This window comes from Phyllostomus hastatus, unplaced genomic scaffold, assembly GCF_019186645.2.
Source record: "Phyllostomus hastatus isolate PE091 unplaced genomic scaffold, TTU_PhHast_1.1 phas_contig_495, whole genome shotgun sequence".
Classification (NCBI taxonomy): Eukaryota; Metazoa; Chordata; class Mammalia; order Chiroptera; family Phyllostomidae; genus Phyllostomus; species Phyllostomus hastatus.
The window spans coordinates 9,204,462-9,229,523 of record NW_025333895.1 but is presented as its reverse complement, the minus strand read 5'-3'; the positions used below and the strand labels follow the sequence as shown (position 1 = coordinate 9,229,523).

Here is a 25,062-nt window from a genome sequence, read left to right as displayed (position 1 = left end):
GACTCCGTGGCCTGGACAGGAGAAGATGGGCTCCACCTGGCCCCAGGCTGCCCAGAGCCCTTTCCAGAAAGTTCCAGGGAGGGCTCAGGCTGCTGGCCTGCAACCCCAGGCAGGCTGCAGATGGCGGCACAGGGTGTCAAAGACGAGTTTATTGGCTTTCTGGTTCTCTGGGGGCGGGGGGCTCCCCGCAGACCCGCACGCGCCCAGGTGGGTGCTGTGCTCGTTCCAGACCGACCTGTGAGTGGACAGAGGGCAGACAGCAGTGGAGGGAAGGACGGAACAGAACAGAACAGCCCCGGGACGTGTCGCCGCTGGCCCCCCGCCCCCAGCCCCTGCCCCCAGCCCCCGCCCCCAGCCCCCAAGCCAAAGCATCAGAAACAGATGTGTGGGTTCCACGAGGGAGGGGTGCGGGGGCTCTGGGAAGCGTGTCCGTATGGAGGCAGGGGCAGAGGAAGAGGAGGGAGGACGTCCAGGCGGCCAGAGAGAGTGGGTCTTCGCTAACTCTGCGCGTCCCGTCCAGCCGCACCGGCTCTCCAGCAGGACCACTCTGGCCGCCCCTGGCCCTCATGGGTTTGTCTGGTGGAGGGGCAGGTGGCTGGGGGCTCAGTGCCTCCTCCTGGGCAGACGGGGGCTACCCTGCCGGGGGCTACCCTGCCGGGGGCTCCAGGGGCAGAGGGCGCCCTGGAGAGGGTGGGCAGGGGGCATGCTTTGGAGAGAGGGGCCACCGCCTCCGCAGGGCTGAGGAGCTGCGCTCCCCACGGTGGGCGCCCCGGCTTTGGGGCGCTTCTCCGGGGCGGCCACAAAGTGTCGTTTCCCTGTCAGAGAGAGGGCACTGAGAAGGGGCTCTCGGGGCGACCCTGGCTCTGCTGGGGGCTCAGGGCAGAGTGGGCTCAGCCGAGGTCTTCACACGGAGCAGGGTGGGGTGGGGGCAGGGCCGGGTCCTTCCTTGCTCCCAGCTCCCCACGAGAGACAGGTGCAGAGAGAGGCACCGGGCCCCTCTCCGCTGGGACCGGAGCATGCCGGACTCCCGGAGGCCCAGCGACGGAAGGGCCTGTCCCAGGTCCCGGGCAGATCGTGGGTCGGGCAGCCGCTGGCCCACAGTGCCGCCCACCCACCACCCCAGGCCCGAGGGGCGGGCCGTGCCTTTCGGCGTGGGCCCACCCGAAGCTGGTGCTCGAGAATTGGCCTCTTCTCCCTCTTTCCCCCCAAAGCCAGTTGGGCCTCAGCGTCCCCTAGGCCTGGCCGCCCCTGAAACTCCCCCGTCCAGGGGGCTCTGCAGAGAGGCCGGCTCAACCTGGGTCTCCGCCGCTGGCCCGGGAGCCAGGGGCGTGCGTGGGGGAGGAGGGACACAGCCCCGCCGTTCTGGCTGGAGGGTCAGAGGAGTGGTTCTGAAATCGCCAGGGAAGGCGGGCTCAGGGCCCGAGCCTCGCGGTGGCCACCCCTCCCTTGAAGAGGTGGGTTGCCTGAGGCTGAGGGACGGGGCGGGGGGGGGGTGGACAGGGCTGGCTGTGCAGCCGGAGACGGCCAGGCAGCTGGGCTGAGGTGGAGGCCACCGTGCACTACACCCGCATGACGGCGGCAGCGGGGCGCCGGACCCCGCCCCGCCCCGCGGTCCTCACCTGGGGGCCGCGCTCACCTGTGCCGCATCACGCCCGCCTCTCCTCCAGCCCGGCCACCCCTACCCCTGGCCCTGCCCACCTGTGGGGACCTCATCCCTGCCGCGGGCCCCCGAGCCCCCCGAGGGCCGGGCCCTGCGAGGGCAGGGAGGCTGGGAAGCTGGGACCAAGCCGGGGTCCGGGTCTGGGGCCGGGCTGGCGGGCCGCAGGGACCCCTCCATGGTGTTGGGGGGGTCCTGCGGGGGGTGGGCGAGGCGGGGGCGGAGGGCGGGGGGCTCAGACGTCGGTGCTGATGCTGCGGCTCCGCGAGAAGGCCTCCCGCATGGCGGAGAGGCGGTGGGGGTTGAGCGCCTGCAGGCCCCCGAAGGTCCCGGCCGGCAGCGCCACGTCCTCCTGGCTGAGGGTCCGGTAGGCCACGCGCTCCCCGCCGTTGGGCACGCCCTCGTCCGCGGGCTCCTGCAGGAAGAAGGTGGGCGGCTCGCAGTGGGAGCAGCTGCGGCAGAGGGCGCGGGCCTGCGGGGACCGCTGGCCGAAGGCGGCGGCGGCGGCCGGGCGCAGCGCCGGCCCGTTGGTCAGCACCAGGTTGCGGTTGCAGTGCAGCGGGGGCAGGCCGGCGTGCGGGTCGAAGTCAGGCTCCTCCTCGTCCTCCTCGGGCTCCTCCTTCTTGCAGCAGTAGTACTGCGGGGGGGGGGGGGGGGAGGGCTGCAGACCCGCTCACTCCCCCCACCACCCCCACGGCGCCCCGTCCCTGCAGCCGGCCACCCCCCCGGGGGGGAGCTCGCTCAGGTGGGTGCCCCGCCACACACCCTGCAACGAGGGGTTCACTCGTTGCGTCTGCATGGCAACCGGAGGCGGGCACTGTGCAGATGGGGAAACTGAGGCACGGGGGGGGCCGGGCAGCCTGGCCCCAGCGTGGTTCCTGGGCACCTGCTGTGCCGCCTCAACCTGCTCATGGCCTCCCCTCCCTCGGGCTGCCCCGGAGTGCGGGTGGGGAAGGGGGAGCAGGGCCCAGAGGCTGTGCGCCCTTGGCTAAGGCCCTGACCCTCTCTGAGCCCCGGCCCTGGGGAAGCCCCGGGCAGCGTGGTCGCCGAGCCCCGCGGGGGGAGTCGGGCCAAGGCTGTCTGTCTGCGTTACACCTGCTTCCAGGCCTGCGGTGCCCCCGCCTGGGCCCCGGCCTCTGGGGGGGCTCCCCACCCCCAGCCCCCCGGGGTACCTGCAGCCGGCAGTAGCACAGAACAGCGATGATGCAGAGCAGAATCACAGTCGCCAAGATGCCCCCGGTGATGACCACCGTCCCGGCTGTCATCCGCCCCCTTCTCCATCAACAGCCTGCAACACACACACCCCACACACGCACAGGGTCGCTCCCCCTGGCAGAGCAGCCCGGCCCCCATGGCGGGGTTCACGGCCCACCTGGGAGGGGAGCCGGACACCCGGGGGAGTGCACTCGGGGGGCAGGGGGGGTCCGGCCCACACCCGAGGCCGGGCTCGCTGAGCACGCGCCACCCTGGCTTGGGGGGGGGTACGGGGGGGGGAACTCCGTGAGCAGGGACGTGGGTGCGTGGGGCGGTGCCGGGTCGAGGATGGCGCCCCTCCGGCCTGGCTGGGCGAGCTCACGCATTCTCAGGGCCACCCGAAGGCCGCCCAGCCGAGAGCAGGGCCTTGCAACCCGCTCCTTCTCCCGGCGAGACCGTCCTCACGTTGCCACAGCGCTGAGTTTCCCTCGGCAGCAGGACCTGCCACCCCACCCCACTGGGTACCGGAACAGACCCCTCTTCTGTGCAGTCTCCCGGGCGGGAAAACACGCGAAACATAAAACCTGCCATCTTAACTACTGTTTAAAACATCTTATTTATTTTCATTTTACTTTATTTTATTTTAAAAGATTTTATTTACTTATTTAGAGAGACAGGAAGAGAGGGAGAAACACTCGTGTGGGGTTGCCCCTTGTGCGCCCTCTACTGGGGATCTGGCCTGCCGCCCAGGCACGTGCCCTGACTGGGAATTAAACTCGTGACCCTTTGGTTCTCGGGCTCGTGCACAATCCACTGAGCCACACCTGCCAGGGCTGAACCAGGTGTTTCGTTTTCTTTTGTTTTTACGATTTTATTGATTCATTTTCAGAGAGAGGGAAGGGAGGGAGAAAGGGAGAGAAACTGATTGGTTGCCTCTCACACGCCTTCTGGCTGGGAACCAAACCTGCAGCCCAGGCCTGTGCCCTGACTGGGACTCGAACCCGCGACCCTTGGCCTTTCGGGATGACGCCCAACCAGCCCGCTGAGACGCGCCGGCCAGGGCGTTGCCGGTTTTCGGTGCGTGGCACGGTGGTGTGGGGCGGACTCGCTTGGATGTGTGGCCAACCTCAGAGCTTTCTCATCTTTCCAAACTAGACCGATTCCTTTCTGATGTTGACACTCTCTAGATTAAAGACAAAGCCTTGTAAGCACCCGTGTTTTAAAAAGTGGCTTTTCTGTAGCTAAGTAATCGGAGGCACTTGAATTACAGAACCTACTTCAAATACTTTTCCAGGATAAGTTCTTAGAGGTGGGATTCCTAGGCCCAGGGACATGCTTTTTGGGAACTTTTTTTTTTTAAGAAGTGGGGGGAAGGGAGGGAGAGAGGGAGAGAAACATCAGTGTGTGGTTGCCTCTTGCACCCCCTACTGGGGACCTGGCCTGCAGCCCAGGCACGTGCCCTGACTCGGAATCGACCTGCGACCGTTTGGTCCGCGCTCAATCCGCTGAGCCACAGCAGCCAGGGCTTCCGTGCACTCTTTATCGCGGACAATGCCCCGCAAACAAGGGGAGAGAAGGAATGAGCTGCCCCCGGCTGTGCTCTGGTTGTGCGGAGGTCGGTCCGCCCAGCCAGGGGCCGTAAACCAGCTCGCGGGATAACAGCCTCCTGGCTGGGCGGGTGCGTGCGCGGTGCCGACGTTCTCACCGTCGCTCGAAGGCACCAGGGCTGACGCTGGGCTCGCGAGGGTCCCAGGTGGCGAGCGAGCCCCTCTCACTAACCAGACGCTGCGGCCTTCCGCGCGGCCGGCCTCAGCCCGGGCCCTGGATCTTCTCGGCGGGGGGTGGGGCGGGGGTGGGGCTGACTCATAAACACGTGAGTGCGCAACGTGACAGACGGGGACGCCCCCGAACACACACACACAAAGAAACCCCCCAACCCCGTCTGGGCTCAGCTTTCCGCAGTCATCTCCAAAGTGACTCTTCACAGCTGGCGGGCCCGCTCCGCTCCGGGGCTCCAGGATCAGCTGCGGTCGCTGCTCCGACTCCAGCCCAGCCCCCTCCCCTCCGCGCTCCGCCCCTGCCTGCTCCGCCCCGCGTGGCGCCGCCGCTCGGGGGGAAGAAAGTGGGTCGTGGCTCCGGGAGAATCCTCCGTGGGCCAGGGCAGGCCGGGTTCCCTCGCGTGGCCCTGAACACGCGGCTGTTCTGCTGTTCCGTCCTCTGCGCTGGCTCCCGCCCCCGTCCCCCTCGGGGCCGCGGACTGCCGCCCCCGGGGGTGCTGTTGAGACTGGGCCGCGTGGGTGCAGCCGCCGCCAGCACCGTTGTTCCGTGGCGACGCTGCCCTCCCACCTAAAGCTTCCCGCGGTCCCCGGGGACCCTCGCCGGAGCCACTGCGTCCTGGGGGGCGGCGGCGGCGGCGAGCGGTGGCTTCTCAAAGGCTGCTGTGTCCTCCGCGTCCGCTCGCTCCGCTCCGGCCTCCTCCCGAGCACGCCCCCTCCCGCCGAGGCGGTCGCCCTACAGTGCAGTCCGCGCGCCCGCTTCTCCCCACCCCACGGCCAGCGCACGTGGGAGCCCCCTGAGGTCTGAGGGTGTTTGGCAGCATCGCGTGACCCCCCCGACCTCCAGTGGGAGGTGTGGGTTCCGGGTCATCGCTGGTCTTCGGGCCGTCCGGCTGGTCCCGCGGGCACTGTGCGGTTGGAGGCCCCTCCGCGTTGGCCGCTGTGTGGCTTTGGCGCCCCCCACCAACCCTTGAGGGCACCCCGCTGGCAGGCCCAGGACGCCCCGGCTCCTTCCGCCCCGGACCTGGGCGCCGTCCCCTGTCGCCTCTCCGTGACCCCTGGGTCTGCCAGACTGGGGGTGTCTGCAGAGCACCCGGGTCGGGGCCCTGGGGGGCGCCCCCTGCCCCAGGGTGTGTGTTCCTTCTGGGCGTTTCCAGGGACCAGAGCGGGGGAATTTTTACTTTTTATTTTTTAGGAAGACAAAACCAAAATGTGTCGCGCTGGTGTTTCCGCCTCAGACGACAGGGTGTGGGGTTTTCCTGGTGAGGCTTTGACGCCTGGGTCGCCGGTGCCGTGACAGTCTCCCCCGGTAACACCCTTTTGTCACCGGTGTTTGCTGTTACATGTGATAGTCAGAAACAGCACCACCAGCGCTCGGACCCACGAGTCTGCTGAACGCACTGATATCATCCACGTGCGTCTTTGGAGGCTGTTGTTCTTGTCCCCGTGGGGACGGAGCGTAACAAGCTGCTTCAGAGTCACTTGAAATAATTCGTAGTATGTTCCCCCGCTAACCTGAGACTTCCGTTCTTTTATTCCAATTAATGTTATTTTTTAAAAGATTTTATTTATTTATTTTTAGGCAGAGGGGGAGGGAGAGAGAAACATCAATGTGTGGTTGCCTCTCGTGCGCCCCCTACTGGGGACCTGGCCTGAAACCCAGGCGTGTGCCCTGACTGGGAATTGAACCAGCAACCCACCAGTTTGCAGGCCAGCGCTCGATCCACTGAGCCGCCCCAGCCAGGGCTGGTTAGTGTTCTCTTTTTAAAAACAGGTTTGCATGTGATTTTTAGGTGTAGAAAACATTCGCTCCAGAGTCAGGAGCACAACACCAGGTGCACCCAGAGAGGTCTTAGGTCCACCGCAGCCCCTCCCTGCGTGGCGCGGAGGATGGTGATTGCACTTGGTCGTGGGTCGGTCCTCCCGCTGCCTCTTTCTAAAAATTGAGGCAGATGCAGATTTCCTTCCCCCTTGCCTCCCCGGGGGGGTCTGTCCCCAGAGTGACCCCATCTCCCTGACGCTCGGATGTCCCCGGGACCCCGCAGGGCCATGACAGAGCCCGCCGGCTCCTTCCCCCGCCGGCTCCTTCCCCCGTCGGCGGCATCGCGAGGAGGGGCCCCCCGCAGTGGGCAGCCACGGGCCTCCCACTGCTCCCGGCGCAGGCCTGCGCGGCGCGGGGAGAGCTCCGCGGCGAGCACGTCCCTCCCTGAAAGTTCGATAAGCCCTGCCAAAGGCGCGCTGGAATCCGGGCTGACGTCTCCTCGTCCAGGAATGTGTGTGAGAGTGACTGACACTCTCGGGGTTTTCGCTGAGGCTCCCGGTCTGGCTGGTCGGGGGCAGGGGGGTGCAGGGGAGGCCTGAGGGGCCTCGGTGGAGGCGGCGTCCCGGCTGAGCCTTCAGGCCTGGGGGGAGACTCGCCAGCAGGATGATGGGTCCCCGGTGTGCAGACAGACGTAGGGACACGCAGACTCGGACAGACGGGGAAGCTGTCGCCCAGGCAATGCTGTGCATCAGAGGCGAAGCTGGGTGGGGGGCCCAGACCTCCGACAGACAGACAGACACCCAGACAGACCCAGACAGACCCCAGGCGACCGGACAGGGAGGCGCAGACGCACAGACAGCTCCGGGCTCAGACAGACAGAGGTGCGGACAGGCCGATGCAGACAGCCTGCCCGGCAGGGCCGGCGTCAGGCGGACACAGTCCAGGCCACACAGACCGTCGGGGCGGGGGCCCGGGACCCCCGCGTTCCTGGGCGCCCGGCCGGGCCGCTCTGACCTGCCTCGGCCCCCGGGGCGGCTGAGGCCAGCTGGCCCGCCGGCCCGCCCGGGGGTGCAGGCCGGCTCTGGCGGCTCCAGGGAGCGGGGGTGCAGAGGAGGCGGCCAGCAGGGGTGGGGGGACGCTGGGTGGGGGCCAGGCCTGCTGTCCAGATGCATTTCACGCTCCGCGCTGAGGTAAGGCAAAGCTGGGCCGGCAGCTGCTGGCAGGGGGCTGGGCGCCGGCCCCCACACCTGCCCGTCCTGCGGGGCTCAGGGGCACCTCGGCCTTCCTCCGTCCGGAGTGGCCAGGGGGCAGGCGGCAGGATGACCCCCAGGCGCCCCTCCCCAGTTGTCAGGGCAGCTGTGGGAGACAGAGCCAGGCAGGGCGGCCGTGGGAACAGGCAGGTGGGCAGACCGAGGCTCAGAGAAGGGCAGGGCCACACCCAGGGGCCCCGCTGAACCCGGCACCTCATCAGACTGGGGGCGGCCGGTCCCTGTGCCTCCTTCCCACAGGTGGTCCCCGTCCCTGCCACGAGGTGGCCCGCTGCCAGCCACAGGGAGTCCAGGGCCCCCCAGGCCCCGAGGGGCTCCGCGTCCCCACCCTCCTAACACTTGTCAGCCGGGTCCGCTCTCTGAGACCCCACGCCGACCCCAAGGGGTGGGGGCCCCTCTTCTGACAATGAGCAAACTGAGGCGGGAGAGGAGGGGGATGCACCCTGACCCCACCCCCAGGAAGTCACGGGGTCGCAGGGTCGGCGTCCGGGCCGGGTCTGCTGTGGCCATCCCGTTGTGGGGCAGGGAGGGCCCCCTGACCGCGGAGCCCCAGGCCCCTGCCGATGTCTCAGCTTGTGCAGCCGACGGGTTCCCGGGTGACAGGCCAGCCCGCCCCGTGTGTCCTGTCCCTGCGCCATGCGTCTGGTGGCCGCCCATCTGGCCACAGCTTCCTGAGGTTGGAGTGGACATGCACCCTGGGCTGGGGCATGGCTGTGGGACCTGGACACCGGCCAGGCCCTGCTGGCCACTGGACTGTGGGTGCGGACCCGGGCGCTCAGGCCGGAGGATCCGGGCCAGGACGGGGAGAGGCGGGACGCAGGCGCCCTGGGGGAGCCGGCTGTCTGCGGCCCTGACCCACGGGGTCCCGTCTCCGGCCCACGTCTGCAGAGCGGCTCTGCGGCCCCCTGGAGCGCGTTTCTACTGCTCTGTGTGCCCCACGAGAACGGCAGCTCCCCCTCCTCACGGACAAGGGGCCTCCCTGAGCTCGGCGGGGGGGGGGGGGTCAGAGGTCACACAGGATTCACATCTGCGCCCGCTGGGGCGCCACGCCTGCCCGACACCCCAGCCGAACCCCGGGGGCTGTAGGAACGGGGCTTCTCTGCACCCCCCCCCAGCGCCCCCCTCATCTGTGTCGGGGAGAGCAGGTCTCGGGGCCCTGCAGGGGCAGGTGTGTGTGCTCCTGACAGGGGGGACACCGGCCCTGGGTCAGGTCCCCGAGGGCGCCGGGCAGCTGCCTCGCTGGTTGCATGGCCTCCCCCCCGCCCACCCCCCAGGCCCGAGGAGGGGGTCTCCAGCGGCAGGCAGCCTGGTAGCGTGACAGGGAGGGTGCCCAGCGCTGTCGGTGGCCACGGCCAGCTCCCGGCTCGGACACGCAGGGCGTCCGGCTGGAGCGTCTCAGCCTCGCTCTGCAGACACACACACACACGGGAGGGGGGGGCGGGGGGGGCAGTCACTCGCCGCAGGCACCAGGCCTGTACCCAGCCCGACGGCGGTCCCGCGTTAACTCCAAACAGCACCCCGAGAGCAGCTCGGCCTCCCTGGGCCCCACCCGCCACCCCTCTGCCCTTGCCGCACCCCACTTCCGGATGCCCTGCCCTCTGCCTCACCACGGCCTACCCTGCCTGCCCTCGGGGCCCAGAGCGCACCCCCTCCTCCAGGAAGACTTCCGGCACTACCTCAGGACACGTCGCAGGATCTGGAAGCCCCTGTGCCACGTCCGGCAGCTCCAACTGGGGGCGAGGGAAGGCGGGGGTGGTGCAGGCGATGGGGGTGGGGGGCGGCTTCCTCGTGACTTCACACAGCGAGGTGGTGGACGGACCGTGGCCAGCGGTCACTGTCCCTGGCACCCAGACCCCAACGCCCATGCGGGCCCCTCAGACCCCCTTCCCATGCACGGGGACCCTGCCCTGCTGGACACTGCGGTGACAGCCCTGAAGGGCCCGCGTCCAGCCAGAGAGGACTGACGGGCGGGCGGGGGCACGTCCTGCCCTCCCCACGCTCACTGGTGCCTCCGGGTCCGAGGCCTCTCCCTGGGCCTCGGTTTCCTCACCTGGAACGGGAGTGTGGCCGGGTCGGGACAGCCCATCCCTGCCAGCTCGGGACACGGGGGAACCGGGTTGGTGTCTTCAGCCAGCCCCATCTGCTAACCGCCACTAACCTGAGCCACGAGTGGAGACGGCACCCCGGGGTGGGCCGAGGAGGGAGGGGCCGCACGCTGGCCCGGGAGCTTAAAGGGAAGCCAGGGTCCCCCAGTGACGCCGGGCGCCAAGGCCCAGCGGAGGGCTTGGCGACTCAGAGCTGGAGAGGGCGGTCTTACACTGGAAGACTGCAGGGGGCTTCCTGGAGGAGGTGGCGCCTGAGCTGTCCTGAAGGATGGCTGCCCGTCTGGCCGGGCTGGGATCAGCAGGAGGGGCTGCGGGGGGAGGCCAAGGCTGGGGGCAGGGAGGTGCGGGCAGCCCGGGTGACAGTCCGCCAGAGGCTGCCCGCCCGCCCGGCTTTGGCAGGCACCTCACCGCACTGCTAACGGGTCCCTTGGGACCACAGGCAGCTTTAACACCTTATAAATTGCTCTGCTTCCCTGGCCCCACCCAGGATTTCACAGGGATGTGGTGTGAGACGGCCCCTCCGTGCACCCCACCCCCAGCCCGAGTCTGGGAAAGGGCCTGGGGGGTAGCAGGCCCCTCCCGATAGCCCGGGGTCTCCGCAGCGGGCGGAGCCAGCTGTCTGCTGCAGCCTGAGGACCAGAGGGGGCGGCGGCGGGAAGCCCCCGGCAGCAGGGCCAGACGCCGGCTCTCCACCTGCCTCCCCGCGGAGCGCCCCCCGCCCCGGCAGAGGACCCCGCAGGGCCGCCGTCTGGACCTGTGTCCCGCCTGTACGTCCAGGCTCTCCTGCCCCCCCCGTGTTCTGTGCACCCCTCCCTGCCCTGAAGGCCTCCAGGAGGGGTCTCTGCAACCCAATACCCCCCCCCGCTTCCCCCTCGGCGCGGCGGTACAGCAACACTCAGCGAAGGCCCCGCCCACCGGGGATGCCAGGGAGAAGCCGAGCCCTGCTCACCGCGCCCGGCGGGGCCTCTGGCTCGGCTGGCCCAGCAACCTCCGCCCGTGCCGGCCCCGGCACACACACCGGGTGCCCGGTGACACGCAGATGCCCGGGCCTCGGTGGGTCCCTGAGGTCTGCTTCCTTAACGGGCAGCCCTTCCGAGGAAGTGGTGGCGGGGACATTCGTTTCCGGGTGGGGAAACCGAGGCCGGGGGAGGGATGGGCAGAGGGCTGGCTGTCGCCGACACTGGTGAGCCAGGGTCGCTGCCTCTCCGGCAGGCCGGCCCCGCCGCCTCGGTGCCGGGGCCCCACCAGGCGTGTGCAGAGGGCCAGTGCCCCTTCCTGCACGGACACACCTGCCCGGGCCGCGCGCCCCTGCTGCCCGGGAGCCGCGGCCGCGCACGCAGTTCCTGTCTAGACCTGCCCCACATTTGTTCCTCATTTCACGCTCCGCGGGCTCCCAGGTTCCCGCGCTCGGCAGTAAACAGACGGGACGTGCTCGGCTGCGCCGCTCTCGACATTATCCAGAGCCGGGGGTGGGGGGGCAGGAGGGGGGCCCGGGGGGGCGCTAAGAGGCAGGTCCCAACAGCGTCCGGGGTGTCAGCCCCCAGGCTTCTCCGCAGCCCAGCCCGGCTCAGCCCGGAGAGCGTGGGCCGGCCGGGGGGGGTGCCTGGGGGCCGGCCGGGGGGTGCCTGGGGGCTGCAAGGCTGGGGCTGGCCCGCGGGAAGAGCGCCAGGGCCCTGGGCTGGCCGGCTCCGGGGCCTGGACGCCGAGAGGACCTGCCCCTCGGATCTGGGGGTCCAGAGAGCACGCAGGGGCCATGCCTTCGTTCTGCCGTTCATTTCCCGGGCTTCCGGAAGCTCTGCCCACCACACCCCCGCTGAGGGCAGTGCCTTGCCGGGACCCCACTGCTCTCCGGTTCCTCGGGGGGGCAGGCAGCGGCACCCGCCCTCCACCCACCAGAGAAGGGGCCTTGTCCAGGGGGACCCTAGGCGTCTGCCGCAGAGTGAGGCCTGGACAACAGCTGGTGCCCCTGACCTGCCTCCATGGACCCCAAGGTAGTGGGGGAAGGGGGAGGGGGAGGGGAGGGGGTAGAGAGAAGGGGGTGGGAGGAGGGCGAGAAGCGGGTGGGAGGAGGGCGAGGCACCACATTTGCGGATCCTGAGCTCCCAGTGTCAGGCCTGGGGTCCCCGGCAGCCCAGCCCCCCCACCTGACCACCCCCCAAGTGGTCCGAAACAAGCAGGCGACCCACACCCGAGGGCCGGTTCCCCCGTGGGGAGTCGGGCCTGCACTGTCCCTAGGCCGCTGTGAGACTTGCTTTCGCTGAAACGCCCTCACCCTGGACCGAGGCAGCTCATGTTTACTGCAAAGTAACTTCCTGCAGTCCCGGCTACACCTCCCAGGCATGGAGTGTACCCAGTCCGACCACGGCTCCCCCTGCATCTGCATCATTCTTCCCTTGGACGTCATTCGCAACATTCTTTCCCTTGTTATCTGCGAAAGGCAACCACCTACAGCGAACCTGTGCGTCATAAATGAGGACCATCCTCCGTGTAATGTGCCCAGAAAAGCAGTAAAGGCCCGCGTCCAGGCAGGGGTCGGGCGCTCTCTCCCACTCAGATGGGGGTCGGGGCCTCTCTCCCACTCAGGGGGCGGCCGCGCCGTCCCTCTTTCCCCACAGGACTCGGCAGTCGTGTGAACGTGTCCGTCGCAGCCACAACGCAGGGACCCTGCGGGCCGGAGCCCGTGTCACTGCCTGCCTGCCCGCCCCAGGGCCAGGGCTTTTCACCCTGCCCCCCCTCCCCCCACCTCTGGGACCCTGAGCCGAAGTCTGGACAGGTCACCGCCTCCCTGAGACGCCCCGAGGGCGCCCCGGGGCCTCGTAGTAGCAGTAAGCACGTGGCCCTGTGCCGAGCGCCCCGTCTGTGCCGGCCAGGGCTCAGCACCCCCTGGCGGAATTCCTCGACCACGGACGAGGGAGCCGGGCCGGCGTGGGGAGGGGGGCCAGACGCGGGTGTGCCACCCCAAAGCCGCCATCTTGTCTTCTGTTTCCCTGCCCCCCATTTGCTTCCAGGACCCCGCGGGTGGCGGGACTGCAAGCCCCATGAAGGCAGGACTCCGGGGTGCCGTGTTCTGCGGGCCTCCCGCCACCAGGGGTCAGTGCAGCGCCGGGCGCCCGAAGGGGCCCCGAATAGGGGCCGATGGAGCTGAGCTGGGACTCACGTGGCTCGCTCGCCCTGAACAGGCTCTGGCCGTGGGCAGGCGGGAGGAGGGGGTCTGCCCCCGGGGTCCCCACCTCCTGCACCCGTGCCCTCGGCTCCGCTTCACAGAGCGCCGGCTTTCTCTCCCCCTGAAAACAAGGGTGTACAGAGAGCTGGGTCTTCGAAGACCTTTCTGCTGCCTGGCCTGAAGCTGTTCTTTGCAACACCCTCCTCCGCCGCGCGGGGGCGCGGCCCCCGGCCCGGGTTCGGGACTGGGGAGGTGCTCGGGAGGCTGGCTGGGCCAGGACCCGCGGGGGGGCCGCCGCGGCCTCGGTCATGAGAGGCACGCGACACCCCCACGCAGAGCTGAGGGCGGTGCGGCCAGAGGTTCATCGGCCCTCGCGGGACTCTCGGCACCAGCGCCAGAAACGGAGGCACCGGGAGGGGGGCGTCCAGGCTGTGGCCGGCCAGCACCAATGCGAGCGCCGCCACTGCCACCACCGCCGCGGATCCCAGCCCAGGCTCGCCGAACCGCCAACGGCGTGCGGCAAAGCCGGCGTGGGCTCCGGCCCAGCCGAGAGGAGCGCACGGAACCTCTGGGGACGGGAGCACAGCCGTCCCGGGTGACTCAAGGCCCGGCTGCCGTGCAGGGCTGGCCCTTCCCAGCACCCCTCGCAAGCACCGCCCCGGGGCACAGCTCCCAGCACGCCCCGGTCCGGGTCCCACACGTCTGGGGCCCAGGGCCCTCCGCGCGAGTCCCTGACGCCAGCCTCGTGGTCACTGCCCTGCAACGCTCCTCCGGTGGGTCTGCCTAAAGGGGGCTGCTCCCGGGCCTTCCGACCAAACTGGACCTCGTTCCGCCTCCGGGCCTCTGCCGGTGACATGTCACGGACCTCGGCCCCCGCTTCCCGCTCTGCTTACTGGAATCTCCTGCCACCAGCCGGCGTGCTCCCTGAGCAAGCCTCTCCTGGCCCCGGCCGCCGGACACAGCGCCCTCTCCTGGGAGCCAGCGGCATTCACTGCCCGCACTGCGCACTGGGCATGCGCACTGCGCGTCCATCATGGATTGGCAGTTCGACAGCGGATATTCACGGAGCCCCTACCGCGTCCCAGTTTCCACCTTGGCGGTTTCCGGCCTCGTGGGGGAGCCGACAGGGTGCTTGGGGTCGGGGTGGGGGGGCGGCAGCCAGCAGAGGCAGCCCTGAGACAGCGACCTGGGCCTTGAAACCCGAGTGACGAGAGGGGACGGTGGGAAAGAGCAGCCCCACCAAAGCACGTGCAAAGGCCCAGCACGTGCAAAGGCCCAGAGGCAGGCAGAGCAAGGCGGGCCCCGGGGGCGGGAGCGGAGGGCTGCGCAGCGGGTCCATCTGCACCTGGACAGCCCTCATGGAGCCCGGGGCCCCGCCTCCCCGCCTGCTGCAGCTTGGCGCCCCTTCCTGCCTGAAACGCTTCCTAGCTCAATGCGCATCGCGTCTACCCGAGGTCCGAGGGAAAGCCGCTGCAGGAGAGTCTGCCAGGCAGCCGCACCCGGAGCTCCCACGCACGGGCAGGGGCCCAGCGCCCAGCAGGTGCCGTACACGCCGTCTGGCGCCCAGCGGAACGCCCCCTGGCACACAGGCGAGCCGGAACGAGCTCCTGAACGGAGAGAACGCTTAACCGATCTGAGCGAACCCAGGAGTGGCGCACACGACAGACCCAGGAGACAAGGGCATTAAAACAGTCACAACTGTGGCCCGCATGTTCAACAGCCCTGGAGGAAGAATCGGGAGCAACGCAGAGGATGTTGAAAAGAACCAAACCGAATTTCCAGAGGCAAAAAAGCTACAATGTCTAAGATGAAATGCATGGGATAGAATTCGCATCAAATTAGATGTGGCAGGCGGAAAGATAAATGAGTTTGAAGACAGCAATGGAAATGATTTTAAAATGAAACAGAGAGTCCCGGCTGGTGCGGCTCAGTGGATTGAGCACCGGCCTGAGAACCGAAGGGTCACCGGTTCCATTCCCAGTCAGGGCACAGGCCTGGGTTGCAGGCTAGGTCCCCATTGGGGGGGCGGGGTGGATGAGAGGCAAGCACACATTGACGTTTCTCTCCTCCTTCTCGTTCCTTCCCCTCTCTCTAAAATAAATAAATAAATAAATAAATAAAATCTTCGGGGGAAAATATACATACAATTTAGCTGTTCACAAGGTAACGGTGGTTTCCATGGCTACAGCTGAACGCTGCCTGTGCTGAGGGAAGGAGCTGTGCTCTCCCTCGCCCAGCTGACTGGGGCGCTCAGACGATTCACGCCAGGAGCCGAGGGCCTGGCTGCCGGACAGAGCAGGGCGGAAGGGGGGGGCGCAGGGAGGGGCAGGAGCTGCCGGCTGCGCCCCCCATTGCCCCCAGGACTGGTTTCCACGGCTGCTCGGAACAAGGCCGGTGTGCTCCTAGCCAGCAGCGCTCTGGCGTGCTCGGAGTTTCCGGAACAGCGTCTCCCTGAGGGGGTGGCCCGGGAGTCAGGCCGGCAGGGTCCTCGCCCTCACTCACAGGTGGGCACTGGGGGCCACCCAGGGAGCCACAGGTCGGCAAAGCAGGGGAAAGCCGGGCTGCTGGTCAGCTGTCCAGTTCCCAGGACCCCTGCTGCCCAGCACAGACTGGACGCCCCGGCTGTGGACGGCCCAGAGCGGATGGAGGGGGGGCCGGCCCTGCCCTGCTGAGTGCAGGTGGCAGGCCCCTCCCCTCATCCTGAGCTGCGTGTGTGTGCGTGTGTGTGTGCGCATGCATATGTGGGTGTATGCACGCCCGTGTGCGCATGTGTCTGTGCACATGTGTGTTATGTACGGCGAGTGAGGAGCAGAGGAGGAGCAGGTGCAGGGGTGAGCCACGCAGCCTGGTTGTTCCAAGGAGACCGGCTGGCCGCCCGGCAGCCTCTGCCCGCCCGTTTACCCTCAGACGCCCCCACAGGGGACTGGCACCCACCAGAGAACCCCGCCCCCAGGCCCCACCTTTGAGATCGGGGCAGCTCGTCTGAAAGAGGCCCAGCTTCTGCTCTGGGGCTCCGGGTGGGTCTGTAGTGGGGGTTGGGGGAAGGGGTGGGGGTGGGAGAGGACCCCCAGACCCTGCGGAGGACAGGCCACCGAAGGTGGTGGGACCGTGGACTCCCTGGATCTAAGCACCCCGCACTTGGGGGTCTTCGAGAAGCAGAAATCTGAACAATGGACGCCGAGGATCTAGGAGTCCCCCGAGGACTCTCTCCGAGACCTGTGAGGGGCCTCGGATGGGAACGGCAACAGCCTGGCCCCCTGCTCAGCGAGCAGTCACGGAGCCGCTTCCTCCTGAACCGCAGTTCATTCAGGACGAGCCGCCGGACGGCTGGGTCCCCCGCTCCCCGCAGGGCAGGAGGAGGGCAGCGCCACGGCCAGCTCCTGGCCCAGTGTCGGGCTTTCTAGTCCTCCTGGGGGTCGCCCCAGCCCCCTCCCAAGGACATGCCATGAGGACCCCGAGGAGGAGAACCCCACCGGCCCGGGCACACCCCATCCTGGGCCCAGAGGCCTCAAAGGGCAACTGTCCACCCTGGGCTGGCCTCGTCCCTCGTCCACCGACGTGTCTAACACAGGTGATGGAGCCCAACCCCCACCCCCGGGCGGCCCACTCGCTGGGACCCTCTTCCCACGCCTCCACTTCCTGCGAGGAGCCCCCTGCGGCCGGCCAGCGTCCACACCCCCAACTTCCAGGGGCCACTCAGCTGCCCTTCGGTCTCTGGGGGCCCCAGCTTCAGCAACGCTGCCACCCAAAGCCGTTTGTTTTACACCAGCTTTCCTTTTTTTTTTTTAAGATTTTATTTATTTATTTTCAGAGAGGGAAGGGAGGGAGAAAGAGAGAGAGAGAGAGAAACACCAATGTGCAGTTGCTGGGGTCCGTGGCCTGCAACCCAGGCACGTGCCCTGACTGGGAATCGAACCTGTGACGCTTTGGTTCTCAGCCCGTGCTCAATCCACTGAGCTACGCCAGCCAGGGCCCAACTTTCGTTTGTTAAAAAATTAGACTTCTGCCAAGATGGAGGCCTAGGTAGACACACGGTGCCTCCTCGCACAACCAACAGAAGGACAACAACCAATTTAAAAACAAAAAAACAACCAAAACTGCCAGAAAATCAAGCTGTAGGGAAGTCCCACAACCAAGGAGTTACAGAAGACACATCCATCCAGACGGTAGGAGGGGCCGAGACCAGCCGCCGGGCGGAGAGGACTCGTGGCCCCACATTCGCCGGGAGGAACAACTGGGGAGGGAGACGGACCACAGCCCAGGGTTCCGGCGGGGAAATAAAGCCTCAAACCTCTGAGTGAAAACACCTGTGGGGGTTGCGGCAGCGGGAGAGACCCCCAGCCTCACAGGAGAGCTCGTTGGAGAGACCCACGGGGTCCCAGAATGTACACAAGCCCACCCACCTGGGAATCAGCGCCGGAAGGGCCCAGTCCACTGTGTGTAGCCGGGGGAAAGGGGACTGAAAGCCGGCGGAGAGCTGAGCAAACTGTGTTGTTCCCTCTCGGACCCTCCCCCGCCACAGCGCAGCCTCGCGGCCACGGGGTTGCCCCCGCCTGGCGAGTACCTAAGGCTCCGCCCCTCACTGCATAACAGGTGTGCCTGCCGGCTGACTTCTCAAAAGAGACCTTGCAGGCAAGAAGGGGCTGGAAAGGAATATTCCAAGTCATGAGAGGCAAGGACCTCCGTCCAAGATTGCTCTATCCAGCAAAGCTCTCATTTAGAATGGAAGGGCAGATAAAGTGCTTCCCAGACAAGGTCAAGTTAAACGAGTTCATCATCACCAAGCCCTTATTATGTGAAATGTTAAAGGGAAATTATATAGGGAAAAGAAGATGAAAAATATGAGCAGTAAAAAGACATCAAACTCACAACTACCAGCAACCGAACATAAAAAAACAAAACCCAAAATGAACTAAGCAAACAACTAGAACAGGGACAGAGTCACAGTAAAGGAGATCCTCTGGAGGGTTATCAGTGGGGGGGAGGAGGGGGAGGGGGAGTGGGGGCAAAGGGGGAAAACGGGACAACTGTAACAGCACAATCAAGAAAATGTTCTTTTAAAAATTAGGCTCAGCCGTTTTCGAGTGCGAGCTGTTGAAAGGGACCCCCCTGGGGGGCAAACGCCCTCCCCAGAACCGGCCATCCCATTGACGGGGACACGGCAAGGCGAACCCCTGAGCCCCGCCAGCCCCGGAGCCACCCGCCGGGAATGACGGAGACACCCCTGCAGCCGACACCGCCGGGCTCCCCGGGGCAGACCCTGCCGCTCCCGCCCTCCGCCTGGCCAATGGCCACGCCGCGACGTCCCATTTCTGGAACACCCCGAGCCCCTCCCTCCCTGCAGGGGAGACGCCGTTTGTGGCTCTGGCTGCAGGGGTCCCCGTGCAGGGAGTGGCCACTGCAGCCCTGGGTGGGACGGGCTGGCCCTCAGGAGGGCACGAAGAACACACTTCGCACACACCTGTCAGGTGCCCCTGCCTGTGTGTGGTGGGTGCTGTGCCGGGTGGCGGAGGGAGGCCAGTGGGACGGGTCACGCAGCCAGGCACTGATGGGCCCAGAGCGTGGCGTGGGGCTGACCCCCAGGGAGGTGACGCGGTCGGGGACTCCTCCCTGAGGGGCACTTGCCAAGGGCGTCTTCCAGGCAGAGGGAGAGGGGAGCGGGACGACCGCGGGGAGGAGGGCCTCGGAGTGTCCCAGAACGCCTGTATGAATCGAGGGAGAGAGGCCAGTGACGAGGTGGGGGTGGGGGCCCCGTGCAGGGCTGTCCGGGCGGCACCGGGGGCCTGGTTCCAGTGCCTCCACCGGACACCGCCCTCCAGCGGCCCAGGATCCCCGAGTCAGGCTCCCGCCAGGTGCCCGGGTCCTCCGTGGGGGACGACGTGTCCTCACCGCCACCCTGCAGGACATGCAGGAGGGGACGGCCACCCTGTGCGTGGGGGCCAGGAGACGTGGGCACAGCGGTTGAGCCACACGCCTCCGCTCACCCCCCGGGAGGCGACCGCGTTGGGGTGGGGCCGAGCTGCGGGGTCCTCACGCCCCCAAGACGCTGCAGCCGGTGCCCCCCAGCCCACCTGCCCCCTGCTGCCCCCTGCCCCTGCCGTGCCTCCCGCCCGCTCGCCCTCCCCTGCCCTCAAGTCTCAAGTTCACGGACGCAGCTGCTCCCGGAAAGGAAAAGGCGCTCGGAGAAAACCGAGACGCAGCCCCGCGGGGGTGACATCGACCGCAGCGCGATTGCTCAGGGCCGCGCCGCTGAGCCGCTGCTCCGGGTTTTTTCGAAATGGGAATCTGTTTAGCGATGAGAGGGAACTCTCACGTGGGAAGTTCCACGGAGGTAAAATTAAAGCCGGCTTTATTTTTAATTCTGTGAGCGGGTGCACGCAGGGCCTCCGCACCAGGAGAGCTCCCGCCAACCGCGCTCAACCACGCGGGCAAACCCCAGGCGTGCGCCGGCCGACGCCGCGGACCGGAGGCTGCCGCTTTTCGGGCGAGACCTCAGGCCGCTCTCACCACCCTCCTCCCCAGCCCGTTTGCAAGGGGTCGGGCGTGGGGGGTCCGGACAGGGAGGGCGTGTGGGTTCTGGCTGCGGGTGCCGGTCCTTCCCTCCGTGGGCGGGTCTGCTGGGCTCCCGGGGTCGTGGCCTGTGGGGCGGGAGCCCCCCCCGTCCCCCAGAACAGGTGTCCAGACCAGGCGTTCGCCTTTGAACCGGGAGAACGAGCATCTTGGTTTTGTCTTAGGGAAGTTCCTGGGTGCGTCAGGTGGAAGCCAAGGAGAGGGGGAGAAGGTGGGGGAGAGGACGCCAGGGCGGCACCCCCAACACCGCGAGGGGACGACACCCGGATGGAGGGGCGTCCGGATGAACAGGCGGGGCTCTCGGCGGTCGGCTCCTGCGGCGCCGTGTCTCCACTGCGCACCGTCACTCTGGGCAGAGCCCTCCAGCTCACGCCCGTGGGGGGTGGGGAACTGCCGCCCCACCACTCCCCCAGTCCGGCGCAAGGCGAGTCCAGGCAGGGCCAGCAGGCAGCCGGGCTCTGCCGTGGGCCTCCCCCCGCACCTGTCTGCAGCCCTGGGGGCCGGGAGCGCCTGCACCGGGCACCCACTCTCCCGCCCGCAGCCCTGGCTCCCGCCCGTCCCCTCTGAGCCGGGACGCCCGCCCTGCGCATCACTAGCCCCCCAGACACGGCCCTCGCCTCTCCCCCACCCCGGCCTTCCCCGTGGGGACCGGGCCGCTGAACGGACTTCTGCCAGCGACACGGTGCAGGTGACACGGGGCCGGCCCGCACGCCTGTTCACTCGCGTGGGTGCAGGTGACACAGCGCCGCAGTGGAGGAGCCCGCTGGGTGCTCGTGCTGAGCCGGGGGTGGGGGGTGGGGTGCGGGGGCGGCGGGTCCGGCGGGAAACCTGCTGGGCTGCTCGGCTTTTCCTCCACAGCCAGCACGCACTTATTTTACTTAAAGAACCCCGCGGGACATTAAAACGTCACGCACGTGTGGGGGTTAGAAGTGTGAGCAGCGGGAAGGGACAAAGCCACGCGAGCCTGCAGCCGGCGGGCCGACTGTTTCGGCGTCCGGCCTGCTTTCTGGGCCGTGGGACTCCGGCCGCCGGGCTCGGGGGTCAGCCGGGAGCTCGTCAAGGCCAGAGGTCTGGCCGGGGCCTGGGGACAACCTGCGTGTGCAGCACCTCCCCCCCCACCCCCCACCCCCACCCCCGGGGCGCCACACGGCCGCCCGCAGCAGCTCACACCTGGGCAGCCCGGCCCCAGACCCACCCTGGCACGGTGTAAAGCGCACGCAGCAGACAACGGTGACACCGAAAACAGAGAGGACCGCCCTCCGGGGACCCGGGGCCCCGAGCCAGGCCGCCACCAGGCAGGCCAGCCCCGGAGTGGTCCCCGGGGGGGGGGGCGCCTGTGCCACCGCCGCACAGACAGAAGCCGGGGCCCTGGTGGGGAAGCACCGAGAGGCGGGGTGGTCCCTCTGTGCGGGACCACCTGCTGGTCAGTGGCCGCCCCCTGGCCGCCGTGCGGCTCAGCCACGTGGTCACCGGCCCCGCGGGCACCTGCGAGAGAGGCTGTGTCCAGGGCCCCGGTCAGCGGCTGAGACAGAAGCTGGCACATCCCCGGTGGACGCTGTTACTGTCACTGTAGGAGTGAAGGCCCCGAGGGCCCGAGAGGCTCAGTGACCTCCGCAGGGACACAGAGCTGGACCCCAGATGGGGCTCCGGACAGACCTGAAGGTGGGGCTCTCACCGACACAGCCACGCAGTGAGCTGTCCCCAGCAGCCGGGGGAGGTGGCAGCCGCGGCCACAGCCCTGGGGGCCTGGCCTCCTCTGGGACTCGTGCCCCAGGCCGTGGCCAGCCTCCCCCAGGACCTCCTCAGGCCCCGACGCCTCCTGCCTCTGCCGCCTGGGAAAGCCAAGCCCCGGGGGGGTGCCGGGAACGCGGTCCAGGGCCCCTCCCGTGGAAACCCCGAGGGGCAGGAAGCAGGCCCCGGGGACAGGCAGTCACACCAGCCACGGTGCGGTCAGACTTCCGACGCGAGGCTGCTGCTGGAGCAGAGAGCGCCCCCCGAGGCCCCCGCCCTCCGGGGCTGCGTCCCCACCGCTGGCACGCCAGCGGGGTGGGGCCCCAGTGTCCAGCCCGGGTGGGCGTCCGCCCGGGCTCCCTGGGGAGGCGTGTCCGAGAAGCAGCTGGTGTCCGGTCAGCCCCGGGCCGTGCCCCGTCCCCCGACTGGGTGTCCGGTCGCCCCAGCCCACTCCCTACTCCCAGGTCCAGGCCCCCGAGGTGCGTGTCCCTTCTGATCGGGTGGCCGCGGCCTCTCCCCGACCTCTCGGCCCCACCTCAGCCTCTCCAAGTGGCCCTCCTCGCTGCAGCCGGGGGCCGTGCTCTGGGGGCCAGGTCTGGCGCGCCCCCTCCCGGCTTGCTCTGCCTGAGTTCCCGCCTGGCCCTCCGAGGGGGTGCCCGGTGTGACCTCCCCACACTCCTGAGTCCCTGGGGCGGCAGGGGTCACCGTCCCCCTTGCACAGCCCAGGAGCCGAAGGCCCGGGGTCCCAGGGCTGGGAAGCAGCAGTGTCGGCTCGGACCCCAAGCTCGGCCCGAGTTCGGGGCTCCCGAGCAGCCCCCCCTCCCCCAGGACAGGCTGGCCAGCCCCCCGGGAGCCCCTGCAGCGTCGGCGCCCGCCCGTGCGGGGAGGGGACTGGACCCCAGCGGGAACAAAGGGCTTCTTCGCACACAGAGAGGAGCCCACTCACACCGGGGCTCCCTGCCGCGCGGCGGAGGGAGAGGCGCTGGCCATGATGCTGGGCGCGTGCCAAGTGCCTGCGGGGCGGACCCAGAGGGCAGAGTCCCTGCGAGGAAGCCCCAGGCCAGGGGGCGCAGCCCAGCCAGGCCGGGAAGCCCCCCGGGGAGGCCTCAGAGGGGGCGACAGGGAGCTGATGCTGGGCCCCCAGCCCCTCGGGCTTCTCCGCGGCCCCCCCACCCCGTGCTGGCGGGGCTGGGGGCAGAGGCACCCCCTGTTTGTGCTTGCAGAGGCTGAGCCGGTGCCCCGGGGAGCCCGACACCCACTCCCCCCACCCTCCCGCCCCCACAAACTGCCTTCTCGCTGACACGGATGCCGGCCGCTCCGGGGAGGGTGCCAGGGCCGGGGCCACCTCGGGGACAGAGCCAGGGCCACTACCCCCCCCGCCTGCCTCGGGCCGGAGAGCCGACTCAGCTGTATCTCCTGAGATGCGATCAATCTCCCCCGCGGCTCCACCCGCTCCCCGGCCCCTCCCCCCCGTGCGTGGTCTCGCCGGGTCTCTGCAGAGCAGGCTCCCCCGGGGGGCACCACCCCACAGGCCTCTCAGCGGGAGTGGGCCCGGGCCCGGTGGCTCCCCCAGAACCAGCACCAGTGACTTAGAGGCGGCTCCCAAAGTGCAAGACCGGGCGGTCACTTGCGGGGGAAGCGGGGAGGGAAAGCCTGGGGGCCTGGACGCCCCGGACCTCACAGCCCTCTGCACGCCCCCGCGCTGCAGCTCCGCCCACTCCGTTCAGGGCTCGGGTGCACAGAGCTGTGACTGACGGCCCACTGGGGGCAGTCACGGGGCCGGGGACCGGTCCACGGTCGCCCGGAGAGGTGGAGAGAGCCGGGCTGGGTCTTGGTGGCTGCATCCGAGCCCACGTCTTCCCCGTGCGCCCTTGCTCGCGTCCCAGGACTGTGCTGGCCTCAGCCACGTGTGTCTGGGGACTCAACGCCACCCCCCCCCCCGCCCACTGAAGAGACAAAGCGGAGAGGCTGCGACACTTGGGGGGGGCAGTGCTCTGAGCAACATGTCCACCGGGTCCAGGGAGGCCAGCGGCTGCTCCCAGAGCCCCCCACCTACCCGTCCCCGCTGGCCTCAGGGCCACCGAGGCCGGGAGACCCTGTGGGTCCTTCCCAGACCCCCAGGCCCTTCCGGAGGCCGTCTCCAAGCGCCCCCGTGAGCCCGGGCCAGTCGGCCCCACTGGAAACTCCGTGGACGGGGGGACAGGAGCTCAGCAGCGCCCAGGGCACAGGGCCACCCTGTCTGAGTTTTTCATCCCGGCCGCGGGGGCTCAGCAAACCACTGCCAAGTGCAAGGATGAATGGGACCCCACTCTGCTCAGGCCCAGCCTCAGGAGGCAGCAGGGTTGCCCACAAGTCCCAGCGCCTGAGCTCTTGGGGAGCCTGCAGCCGTGCTCGGGGGGGAGGGGGAGCAGGCCACCCCTGCGAGGGCCCAGAAGGTGCCTGCGTACCTGCCAGGGTGAGGAGAGCCCCAGGCTCCCGGGCTGCACCCTTGATGCCACGGGGAGAGGGGCGCACAGGGAGAGGGGTGCACGGGCTCCCCTAGAGAGTCCGAACTTCCTGGGGGCTGGGGGTTCCCGTGGTGCCTGGAAGCCCCCAGGCGCCTGGCCTGGGTGGAGGGGAATGCTGGGGGTGGGGGTGAGGGGGCTGGCAGGGCGGCCCCTCTGGCGTCCCTGCGCTCCGACTTCCTGGGGAGCACCGAGGAGTCCATGTGGGAGCCACAGCCTCCGGGACACCCCGTGGTCACCCTCCTGGACGGTCAGTGACCTTGCCCCCGGACAGTCTCGCCCTGCAGCCACCAGGCGCGCGGCAGCAGGGCCCCCGGCCCACGCGGTGCCGGGCCGAGGGGCTGCAAGACGTGACGTGGGCTGAGACGGCAGGGCCAGGGGCAGAGGGGCGACGTGTCCCGGACTCTCTGGTGTCTGGAGAGTCCTTTCGTGCCCGGCGGGGAGAGCCAAGTGACAGTCCGGTGCCCCGGCCCCCCGCCGTGCACGCTGAGGTTTCAAGCAGCCACACGCGGGGGGAAGCCAGCTCTGCCACTCACGAGCCGTGTGACCTTGGACGGGTGGCCAAACTTGCCTGGACCTGTTTCCTCACCTGCCCAGTAGGGCCGATGCCCGCGTCCTCGCGGACACTGGGAGGACTGAATGGGCCACTAGGCAGATCCAGCCCCCCCCCCATCCCCCCAGGGTGCCTGGCGGCGGGAAGGCAGGTCCCGAGGAGGCAAGGTCTCCTGTGCTGGCAGCAGAGAGCAGGCGGGGCCGGCTCCCCGGGGAGCCTCCCCCTCCCGGTTTCCCTCACACCCAGGCCACGAGAAAGGTGAAGGGTCCCTTGGCACCTGCTGGGTGCCCCAGCCTCTCCCTCAGACCCTCGCTGCCCATCTCTGTCGCTGTCCACAGGTTCCTGGACAGGGACGCACTTGGACGGGGGCCAGAGGTGGGACACGAGACCCGGGTCCAGGCAGCCCCTGAGCAAGGCGGCTGGAGCAGGTCGCTGTGGGCTCTCCAGACGAGGCAGGCAGGGGTTTGGGGCGGCCCGCGCCTGCAGCCTCTGCCCCCATGCCGCGCGCGCCCGCGGGGCCCTTACCTTGAACCATGGGCACGGTGCTGCCCCGGCCAGCCGAGGACTTGGGTGCACGTGACGGGGCGCCTCGGCGTCCGTCCCGGGCAGCGGGCAGCGGGCAGCGCGCAGCTAGTAACGGCCGCTCACGCCCAGGCCACTGTGGCGGCGCCTGCTTGGGGGGGCCGGGCCGGCGCGGCGGGCTCGGGCGAGGGCCCGGGGGCCCGCGGGCGACGACTGCGTGCCCAGGCGGGAGACTCCTGCCAAGCCCCGGCGGTGGCC

The 25,062-nt window shown here is 68.8% G+C and overlaps 1 protein-coding gene across 1 annotated transcript; it reads right to left on the bottom strand.

Moving 5' to 3' along the window:
• Positions 1–1,892: 1,892 nt before the first annotated feature.
• Positions 1,893–24,945, bottom strand: FAM163B (family with sequence similarity 163 member B). Its single transcript, XM_045846093.1, has 3 exons — positions 24,808–24,945; positions 2,830–2,945; positions 1,893–2,294 (listed from the first exon to the last, which is right to left on the bottom strand). Exons 2-3 carry the CDS (start codon positions 2,920–2,922, stop codon positions 1,893–1,895), a joined length of 495 nt encoding a protein of 164 aa, XP_045702049.1. The 5' UTR covers positions 2,923–2,945; positions 24,808–24,945.
• Between the last annotated feature and the right edge of the window lie 117 nt (positions 24,946–25,062).